At 43.4% G+C, this 11203-nt stretch overlaps 3 protein-coding genes across 3 annotated transcripts; 2 read left to right on the forward strand and 1 right to left on the reverse strand.

Annotated features, from left to right (window-relative positions):
• Positions 1-1046: 1046 nt before the first annotated feature.
• MELLADRAFT_77413 (uncharacterized protein) lies at positions 1047-2906 on the forward strand (the record flags this gene model as incomplete). The annotated part of the gene is made up of 2 exons (XM_007408358.1): positions 1047-1418; positions 1532-2906. 2 exons carry the CDS (start codon positions 1047-1049, stop codon positions 2672-2674), a joined length of 1515 nt encoding a protein of 504 aa, XP_007408420.1.
• Positions 2876-4357, forward strand: MELLADRAFT_105200 (uncharacterized protein; the record flags this gene model as incomplete). The annotated part of the gene is made up of 7 exons (XM_007408359.1): positions 2876-2924; positions 3139-3230; positions 3321-3425; positions 3567-3666; positions 3902-3955; positions 4087-4167; positions 4332-4357. 7 exons carry the CDS (start codon positions 2876-2878, stop codon positions 4355-4357), a joined length of 507 nt encoding a protein of 168 aa, XP_007408421.1.
• Positions 4358-4903: 546 nt separating this feature from the next.
• MELLADRAFT_42943 (uncharacterized protein) lies at positions 4904-7833 on the reverse strand (the record flags this gene model as incomplete). The annotated part of the gene is made up of 9 exons (XM_007408453.1): positions 4904-5158; positions 5247-5649; positions 5720-5924; positions 6005-6875; positions 6962-7058; positions 7137-7275; positions 7345-7438; positions 7517-7647; positions 7742-7833. 9 exons carry the CDS (start codon positions 7818-7820, stop codon positions 5069-5071), a joined length of 2109 nt encoding a protein of 702 aa, XP_007408515.1.
• Positions 7834-11203: the final 3370 nt, after the last annotated feature.

An 11203-nucleotide genomic window follows, 5' to 3' on the forward strand; every position in this document is an offset into this window, starting at 1 on the left:
AAGCCCTGTGAAATGACCTTCCTAGGCTCAACGGAAGAAGGTACAACATTTTGACCCTTGATGATTACTTTGCCCTATCGTCAATCATTTGTAGGCTCGAAAAATCTGGACGACAACTGATCGAAGGACTTGCACAATCAAGTACGAATGCGTTCCACCACTGATATTAGAACTCAAACATGATGGCCGCAAGAAGGTCGAGCTTGTTGTAGAACATAAACTATTGCCATATATAGATGCAGCTTCCCCTTTCTGAAGAGAGCTGTTGGGACATAATCACATCAGCCTCCGCTTCAACCGCAGCTGAAGCGCGGCGGTATGATGAATGAGAATTGAGCGCCGCACGAAATGGCCGATCCAGCTCTGCGTGTCAGGGCTAGATTTTTTTGATAAAAATTGACAGAACCATCAATCGTGACACTTTACAATTTCTTCAAGGACCCCAGGATCAGAAGCTTTGGCTGCCCGATATGAGAGAACAAAAGAAGCAAATTCGCAAAAAAGAAGAACACGAGATTCTAAACGTTCTCCATTCTCATCATCCTTAGCGCAATGTTGTCTTTTGTCGCCTCGAGTGACCCGATCCTGCGCTAGTAGTCACGTCTTTATCAATACCACCGGTTACCTTGGTGTGCTCGGGACAGAGGGAAGGAAATCGCTCTCAGACTCTGGGCTTTTGTCCACGCGTCCGCGGGTCAGTTGCGAAGAACTCGAGAAGTTTGTGCAGGAAAAACTCGATGTGAGCGGAATGGTACACTTTGTTCTGAGCTGCAATAAATCCCCTCGGCAAGCCAGGCTCCGGTGCCCTATGTCCACTCTCTCGAGAAAGAAATGATTTTTTTCGAAGGCAAGTCTTAACTCTCTCAACCTCCAGTGCTTCCCAATTTCCTTTCACAGTTCCACCTGCACCGCGCCAAGTTCCAGTCTCATGGAAGCCATTGTACCCTCGTGCCTTTGTGACATCCACTATAAGAACTAACTCATGATGCCTGACGGAGATTGCTCAAACTTCACATTCGCGTTAAACAGCCAGCACTTTTATAATCATGCTCAGTATAATCGACGAAAATGAAATCAAGACTGGAACTTACAAGTCCGACTCGAAGAAAACCCTTTTGGATTTACCACAGAATGTGATTACGAGGATTATTGAACACGTAGCCTCATACGCAGAGCGTGAACACTGTCGTCTTACAGTCAACAGGGCAATGAATTCGCTGGGCTCTTTGGCGAAGGAGATACCAACGATCCCGATGAGAACATCGAATGAAACACTTTCGATTGACTCTGCATCTTCGACGATTAGTTACTATCTTTGCTATCTTCAACGTGACCGAGATCCGATGCTTGATAGTGCGGAGTCCTTTGGTTCGGTCAACACGTATTTTTATCAGCTCTCTGCACCCATCTTGTGGAAAGTAAGTCAATTTCCTCGTAGAATTTATTCAAGGAAGTTATCAAATATGCAGGTTGAGTTGAATTGGAGCTGATATTGACTGAGAATCATGGCGTTTTCATTAATCATCTTCAGAAGCTCTTGTTTCCTACGCGTTTCCCCATTTCAATTTCCCTATGGACAGATGATATCCTACCAAAACACGGTCATCTCGTTCGTGATATATCCTTCACCTTGGGTGAAAGCTTCGGTTCGCCGAATTCCTCATACCCACCTGAGTATGAGAACACGCTCATCTACAAAGCTAATAATCGGCAGCAAATTATCGAACAACGGGATGTACACTGCTATGGAACTTTTCTAGGGCTTTCTCCCGGTACGATTCTTAAAATCTTCGAGCTGTGTCCTAATATCAACTCGATTAAGCTTAGGTGCCCAACGATCAGCGCGATGGGTGATATCAGTCAATCGGATTTTATCCATGAAATGTCTCGTCGGTTGAATCGGTTCATACCAAAGTGTTCCCGGCTGACAAAACTGAGTATCTTGTTGCAAGACGGAATGCCTTTACCAATCACCTTGATAAGCTCTCTCTTGGATCAATTACCCATGTTATCATCATTCTCTTGCTTAGGCTGCCCTGTTGATAACAACTCAAGAAGGATGCTTGATGATGGACGTGCGCAGGATGGCTTCGCTTTGGGCCAATCGATCTCTCAACTTGATCATCTCACTCACCTTCATCTTTACGCGACCGATTTCGAATTTAAAACTTGGACTCGGTTTACCTGGCCTAGCAAGATCACTGAACTAACGCTCATGAGATGTGTTGGTTTTTATGGGTTCAAGTTTCACAAACTTTTGCAACACATTGCACCTCAACTTGTCACTCTTACTCTGCAATTTGGTGGTGATCTACACCGTTCTTCGGATTTTTCCCCAAACGAACCTCGGTGTACTTTACCAGCGCTCACCAAACTCACCCTTTACGCCGAGGGACGATACCCACTACTCATCTCTGCTTTTGAAAAGTGTAACGCTCTGCAAGAAATTAACTATTTTGACTTGAGTTCTTTAGATTGGTTGCATCTTCCCGAACTCATAAGTCGCCCTGCCTGGCCTGAGCTCCAGGAATTGGAGCTTACTACTTCTGATCATTTCATCAAGTCTTTACGTCATCATGAAAATCGTTTGAAAGATCAAGTTAAGAAGGCCTGTCTTGCCCTCAATATCTCATTGGTAATTAAAGACCCACCACTAAAAGGATCTGTCTCATAGTTCAAGTTTTCTTGTGGTAAATTTTCTAACCGCTTGGAAAGAGTTTGAGCGATTTGTTAGGGTTATGTCGTTTGTTTAGGGTTCTCTATCAATCATTCCTGGTGGCAACTCTGTGGGTACTCGAAGTTAAAATGTAAAAAATCTCTCATCACCTATATGTAGTTTTTGTTCAATTACACCTGGCTTTGTAACTGGATCTGAATGTCATTTGGAACACCATTAACTGAAAAATTACTACGTCGATGCATGAGTGAGCTGACTTGGTTTTCAACCTTGAGGCACTTTGTAAGATTGGTGCATCTCAATACTGGGTTGCATACCACAAACTACTGATATTGGGGCTGGAAACTTTGAGAAATACTCACCCTACAATTATGCCGAGCAACCGGCGGGTGGCAGACTGTAAGCACACAGTAGTCCGTTTGTAAATGAGTTCCTGTTACTTTTGGCAATTGCGAATAAAGAGCTCATGAAACTTTCAAAAGTGACAAAACGTGTCGAAGATCATGATTTTAGAATCAACAAACTCGCTTGGCGCAGCGGAGACAACGACAAGGTAAATATGAAGCGAAGGGTGCCAAACTGTAGCGGTAGTGGCATCAATAAGCAAAAGTAACCCTCGAATTGTAACTATGACGTCGGCCAGCGTTTAACTGGTAACGTCAGGGTCAACAATACGATGATGATGAAAACGAGAGAAGAGATTCCTTGGGCAAGAATGTCACATTTCTGGTCAAGACGTAGCATGTCTGTGAGATGTATACACAAGAACAGGATTCCATTGAGGATTTCTTTATTTCCTCACTTCATCGATTGATTTCTCGAATTTTTATCCATTCACAAAAATTATCAATTCAAATATCCTACAGAGCCCTTCAATATGTTGAATCAGATCTCTGTTACTGTTTTGTTACTTCTATCCATTGCTATCATGGTCATCTCTGAGCACCGTTGTAGTCGTGATTGGGCCAGATATCCACAGGGAGGTTTCCGTCAGTACACCATCATACTTTGATTCTCTCTCCCTCCCGTTTTAAAAACACACACAAGCTGACGACCATGCAAATCAAAGTCTGCAACAGTTTGATCGATACCAAGACCCAACGGAATTGTGTCGCATGTGATTTGTTTTCCTTCTCGATTTTGCATCATCAACATCTTCATCCCCACGGGCTGAGAAGCTGAACTCTACATCTGCATCTCATTTGTTCTGCTTTGTCTATCCAGCCAGTAAGGCCTACCACAAAGGAAAAGAGTTGGACGCCTTACATTATCACAGTGGTTCGTAGCTAGATTTCACATCCAAAGAGCCTCTCCAACTTCTTTGAAAGCTATCCTAAGATTTTATGCGTCAGACTCACATGTACGCTTGAGTGACTTGACTAATTATTTGACACGTCTTGACTTTTCAGCAAGCGACTCGTGGGATTACACATACGCCACAGAAACAAAGGTGAACACAGGCGCCAAATACGGCGAGCTGCAACTGCCAAGTAAGTCGACCACATATTGATGTTTCAATGTTTCCTTCCTTCCTTCTCACATAGACAAGATTAGCAGCAGTTCAAAATTTTGAGAACTTGTCTACCCTGATTTGCACATGGGGCTGATGTTCTGCCCTTCTAACTTGTCCTAATGTTTCGCTCTGCCAAAACAGCTGGTGCCACTTGCACCCCATCGTGAAGAGGTTTTGATGATAGTCAATACCCATCGATGAACCGGAATTAGGCTTAACTTCTGTATTGCCTCACCACCGGAAAGGAAATTTCATCTCATCACACAAAACTTAAAATCCACCAAATGGAAAGACTATCTTTTCAATAATATGTTGTAAAGCTTTTTAAAGACTGTAAATATAAATTCAGAGTTGTTTGTTTTGCTTAAGAGATTCTATGTACATCTTTGTACCAAATTTGATGCAAGCAAAAGTTCAGTTGTAACTTGAATTTTCTACATCCCCTCATCCCTCATCGCCCGCACAAATCTGTCTACCATGACAAAATCCTTCTCGCAGAGACACGAAAGAGCATAGGTACATGTCACCGTGTCCTCATTTATCATCTCATCCGCACGACAAACCATAATTTCCTTGAAATGTATCTGACATGTCAATCAAAGCAACTGATTATGAAGATCACACATCTTCGAGTTGCCCTAGTACAATCTATATGTATAGAAAGAATCGCTCATGATAATGACTCGCTAAGAAGTATACTATGCACCATCAATCAGATCAGTAAAAGTGATGTGATAAATTTCTCATCAATAAAAGATAAGTCTACAATATGAATGGGGATATAATAATTCTTTGTCTATGATATATATTTATTTGTATAATCCATATCTTGTTTTCTTCGTCTACATAATAAGTTTGATCTGACTTATTGTCAAATCTTACACAATATGCCAATCTAATTCATTTGCAAACTTAGGTAACTGTTGAGCAATTTGTTCTACATCCTTATCTCCTCTTCCAGATAAACACTAAGAAAAAAGAAAAAAAAGAAAAATTTTAGATCAATTCATGATTCTCAAATCTTGATCTAAACCAAAAAATCGGATTAACACATACCATCACAATATTTGCATCTTTTCCTACTTCACGTGCCACATCCGCTGTACTCCAAATCGCATGAGCCGTTTCTAAAGCAGGAATGATTCCTTCTTGTTCAACACACATTTTAAAGCCTTTCAAAGCTTCCACATCAGTAGCTACTCGGTATTCAGCTCTACCTGCATCTTTCAAATAAGCATGTTCAGGTCCGACACCTGGATAATCAAGTCCGGCTGAAATCGAATGAGTTTCTGAGATTTGTCCATCTGATGATTGTAAGATATAAGTCAAAACTCCATGTAAAACTCCTTTGGTTCCTTTACTTAATGTAGCTGAGTGTTCATGGCCTGAGGTACCTGAACCTCCTGCTTCAACACCGATTAAGCGTACTGATTTGTCAGGTAAGAATGAATAGAATGTTCTACAAGAGCAAATCGTTCACATCAGTCAATCTCCAAAATAGAAAATCGAGAATCACATTGTGGACTGACCCAATTGCATTACTACCACCTCCAACACATGCAATAACTGCATCGGGAAGGCCTCCTATCTGAGCCTGCATTTGTTCCTTGATCTCATTTCCAATCACACTTTGAAAATCACGAACGATGGTAGGGAAGGGATGTGGACCGATAGCCGACCCAACAAGATAATGTGTCGTGCTCAGGTTCGTGACCCAATCACGCATAGCCTCATCTAAGTAAAACATTCATAGTCTAAGTGAAAAGAACGAAAGAAGTCGACTGTATGAAGGGGAAAGGACCGAGGGACTCAACTGATTGCATCTTTCAGTGTTTGACTTCCACTTGTTACCGCTACCACTTTAGCACCTAACATCTTCATCCTAAAAACATTCAAAGCCTGACGTCTAGCATCTTCTGCTCCCATGTAAACCACACATTCTAATCCGAATTTAGCACAAACAGTGGCAGTTGCAACCCCATGTTGACCCGCACCCGTTTCTGCAATAATTCGTTTCTTACCAAGTCTCATGGCTAAAAGAGCTTGACCTACTGCATTATTAATCTTATGTGATCCAGTATGATTTAAATCTTCACGTTTAAACCAGATCTTAGCACCTCCAATCTTTTCAGTTAATCTTTTGGCATAGTATAAACCTGATGGTCGATTCATATAACCATAGTAACTTTGAAATTCGGCTTGAAAACTTGGATCTGCTTTAGCTGCTTTATGACATGCTTCAAGTTCAACCAAACAATCCACTAATGATTCTGGAACGTATTGTCCACCGAATTCTCCAAACCGATAATCCGAAGAGTTTTGAGTATCCGAATGGGTGGTTGTAGTTCCATTACTCGTTTGGTTTCCATTGGTGGTGGGTACAGTTGAAGTGGATTCCATTCGTTTTCGACCTGATTTTCCTCCACAGATCTCTTCACAGAATGATGTGGCGGCATTGATCACTTGATCTCCTTCTTGTTCTTTCAGAAACGTTAAGAGTTTGGAACCGATCACCACTCCATTTGCTACAGCTCCTACTTCATCAAAATGGGCTGGAGTCGAAACACCAAAGCCTACAGCTAGAGGTACAGGTCCTTCAGCTGAAGCGGTGGCTAGAGATCTGATTCGAGAAACGAGTTGAGGTAGTGAAGATTCGACTGCATTTGATGCTCCTGTTGTACCCATCTAGAGGTAAATCATATTGTGAGTTCAGAAATTTACGATCCAAGTAGGTATAAGATGATATATATGGTATGTATTGTGATGCTTACTTTCGAGACAACATAGACGAATGAATCGGCTATCGAAGTGAGAAAAGTGATACGAGAATCTGAAGTCGAAGGAGCGATGAGAGGTACATAACTAAGCCTACGAAATGCAAAATTCGAAATATCAGATTAACTCGTAAGGTATAATGATTTGAGCCGAAGAGAAGGATAAGCAAACCCTGAAGAAGTACAGATCTTCCTGAATTTGATGGCTTCTTCCGGAGGTAAATCGACCACGATGAATCCATTTGCTCCAGCTTCTTTCGCTTCTGAAACAGCCAGTTGTTCACCGTATGACATAAGAGGATTATAGTAACCTAGATCACATCGTAACCAAGATGGTCAGGATGATATTCAAATAATTTGGAAAGAAGTAGGATGGTTACCCATGAGGATGACAGGTGCCTTGAGTCCTTGTTTTCTTGCTTCCTTAACATAACCCAAACATGTAGTATAGTTCACATTGTGACTAAGTGCGATCTATCAAAGAATACCAAGTTAGATTCAATTCGACACACATCGATAGAGTAAGGGTCATATGAAAAATAGTATTCTCACATTGTTACTTTCTTGGATTACTACTCCATCTGCTAATGGATCACTAAAAGGAATTCCAAGTTCCAAAATATCAGCACCACCTGCTTCTAAAGCCAATAACAATGGAACAGTATATTTCGGATGTGGAAACCCTAGTAAGAAACAAAAAAAAAGTTAGTATTTGATTTTCCCTCCCAAAGAATTGTACTGGTCAAATGCAAACAAAAAGATGAAAAAAAACTGTACCTGCTGTAAGAAAGGTAACCAAGACAGGTAAGTTTTGAGCCGCTTTATTAGCAAATACTTGTCGAATATGTGTAGCCATGTTTGTGTTTTTGAGAAGGTTGAGGTTGAGCAAAATAATAAAAAGTTGTGCTATTTTTGCAGAATGGACTGTGCATCAAATAAAAATCCGAGACGACTTCTACCGGGCTCGGACCGAGATCGACATAAATAGACCGAGTTTTACCCCACAATCTCAATCCACATCGGCTATATCGATCGATCGTTCTCAAAACGGTCATCAGATACCCATTGCGAATTGACATTGCTCCGTGTTGGAGGTCGCATGAAGACATGGAAACCTCGCTAGGTTGACCTTTGAGGTAACAACTTACACAGATCGACCATCATCAAAAAGTTGCAAGATCTCAAAGGTCGAAATTTTGACCGAACCATATATGTATGTATCTATTTCTCACGTGTGTGTGATAGACAGTTGTTAGGTGGTAAGTCTATGTCGAATATGACTATGACTGGTGACTGAGCCCGTGCTTAAGGAACCTACAATACCAGGAGCGAAAGTTCTTCCACCTTAGACACAGACTTACATGTTTGTTTGTTTGTGTGTAAAGTGGTGTGGGGTGGGCCCCAGACAGGAGCAGAGGTATTATAAGATCCTCAGATCATACCTCGAACCTCTCTGAGGCGAGAACAGAGCTCTCGGAGATGTGGGCTTCTCAGCCCGGGAGGAGGGTGGGCTTTTTGAAGAAAAGAAGAGGGGTGAGAAGAGCTGAGCAGGAAGTCTCCCAGGGAGAGCTGTGAATTTTGGAAGCGTGGGAGGAGGAAAAATTTTTCCTTTCTCACGCTTCCGAACTTGAAACCCATCAGCTTCTTGGAGAGTCGGTGCGTGCCCCTATGAGAGCACGCGCCCTTCCTGCTTCTCACCCCTGCCCTCAGAAATAGACTCCTGTGTACCGTCGCGGGCTTTGGGAACACCGGTAATCTATTTCTCACGTGTGTGTGATAGACAGTTGTTAGGTGGTAAGTCTATGTCGAATATGACTATGACTGGTGACTGAGCCCGTGCTTAAGGAACCTACAATACCAGGAGCAAAAGTTCTTCCACCTTAGACACAGACTTACATGTTTGTTTGTTTGTGTGTAAAGTGGTGTGGGGTGGGCCCCAGACAGGAGCAGAGGTATTATAAGATCCTCAGATCATACCTCGAACCTCTCTGAGGCGAGAACAGAGCTCTCGGAGATGTGGGCTTCTCAGCCCCTAGACTCACGTAAACGAAGAGCCGTGAGCCATGAGAAGCCCCCAAATCTCTCGTCTGCGTGAGTCTCAACAACTCTCAACACTCCCGTTCATCTTTCCCCTAAACGCATCCTTTCTGTATGGGAAATTAAACTTTATATTGTCACCACAAATCCGCGGCCAATTCAGATGATCTGCGCGCTGATCCTTACAAAAGGAGAACTTTATTTTCTGAACAAACTCGAAGGACGCTGAAGCTACCTTCCAACTAAATCATATACACATCAGAGTGAGGTTTTTTTAAAATTTTTCCCCCGCCCGAGGTCTTCTCAAACCGCTTGTCATTTTCCGTATGAAATCTTCAAATCATTCAGTAGCTTCTTCGTCGAACTTAGCTCCCTATCTGAATACTTTCGAAGGTATATCTTGTACGCGTCTGAAGACCACCTTCCACAGGATTTGAGGTTTTCTCTCGAAGCTCCGAGGTTCCATCTTAACGAGGCCCCCCCCGATTCTGAACGAATGACCATACAGAAGTTGATTTTTCTTTGATCTATTCTCGTTCCAAATCTCTCTCAGGTATGTCACTGTTTCATTTTTCTTGAGGATTTCGCGACTTTTACCGGACCCTATTGAGAAGATCCTATCTGACGGGTTCCTGGGTCAATAATCGAACAGCTTCCGTAGGGCCTTCACCGGATTCAGGGTCGACTTTTGTTCTTGGAGGTGTATGAATTGAACTTCTCCCGGACCCGCGGTTTTTGCGTTCCTCAAGGTGATTCTGACGTTGACGTCTCCTTTTCCCCAAGCTACGTCTTCCCATCTAGGTACCTTGTCCGAGTCCTTGTTGGTAACCAACTCGCCTAACCTCGCTGTCCCCCAGAATGCGACGAGTGCCAAAGCTAGGATTGCCAGGCCTTTCTCCCCCTTGTTCGGAAGGTGTTCGCACAGGACGACGAGATCGGACACCATCACCGGTGGGCGTTTCTTTTCCTTGTTCTTGAATTCTGCCTCAATAGCACGCGAGGCTTTCAAGAGCCCTGCGACCGCGCCGTCGATGTGTGACGGGTAAACAGCGTTGTGGAAGAGGTGCCATGCCTTGATCCCGGCTACGTAGGCTTTTAGAGTTCTCGAGCTGACCAATTCATCGTCTTTCGCCCTCTCCTCTACCTTCTTAGAACCCCATACGACAAACTCCTTCATCCTGTCTCCCGATATCGGTAAGAGTTCATTTGCATTCAACCTTTTCACTGATGCGAATCTGTGTAACTTCACGATAGCTGAATTGTAGTGTTTTAATGTTCCGTCTGCCCAGGTGCCTCTCAAGAAATGGGTTTGGACCTTGTCATCTCTTGAGACGTCTACTCCATGAGCGTTCTTCTTGAATGTTCCGTACGCCTTTGTAAGTTTCCACAGATCACCTTCCGTCGGCTCGTTCGAGGTGACTGTCTCTGACTTTCTAGAAGGGGATTTCCTCATCGTTCTTCAGGGTAATTTGATGCAAAATGAAGCGAAGATCTTCTGGCACCTGAATCAGAACTTCGTTGTACCAAGCGAGATCTCCGAGGATGCCTCGGGATAGTCCATCTGCTTTGTTATCCCCGGAAACCACTCTCCTCTGTTTCACGTTGCAACCTAAATTAGTGAGTAGATGCTGGATTTGTTTCAGCTCCTCATTTACGAGGGCATCCTTAGACTTCCTCTTCCGAAGGCCGGCTTCTGTCGTCGTGTTATCGGTGTCTACCCAAAATGTTTTTCCTCTCACTGACGAGATCTTGTCCAGGACCAGGAGACCCAGCCTCACGGCTACGGTCTCAGCCCAAGCTATCGAGCGTTTCCCATTTTGTAGCCGAAAAGTTTGCCAGCCTTCAATAAATTTAAAACTCGCCCAGTTAGCATCCACCAGTACTCCGATCCTAACAAGCATGTCCGGTTAGTCACGGCCTACAACGTAACGAAACAATACGGTACGTGACACTCACCCGAAAGACGACGACACGTCATTTACCCAACCGATTTCCAAGGGCTTCGAGCACGTCACTAGTGGACGTGAGTCAAAAGTTGTCAAGCAGGTGAGCCACTCTTCCAGGTCGTCCTTTACGTCTGAAGGCACCTTCCTCTCTGCTTGAGGATTGACCCAACTCTTCAACCATCGGTAGAAGGACCGGAGGTAGGCTGCCATGTGGGGGACTATATTCACTGTATGACCCAGCTTCCCTAAGATGCTG

The sequence above is a fragment of the Melampsora larici-populina genome (assembly GCF_000204055.1).
Source record: "Melampsora larici-populina 98AG31 unplaced genomic scaffold MELLAscaffold_12, whole genome shotgun sequence".
NCBI lineage: Eukaryota > Fungi > Basidiomycota > Pucciniomycetes > Pucciniales > Melampsoraceae > Melampsora > Melampsora laricis-populina.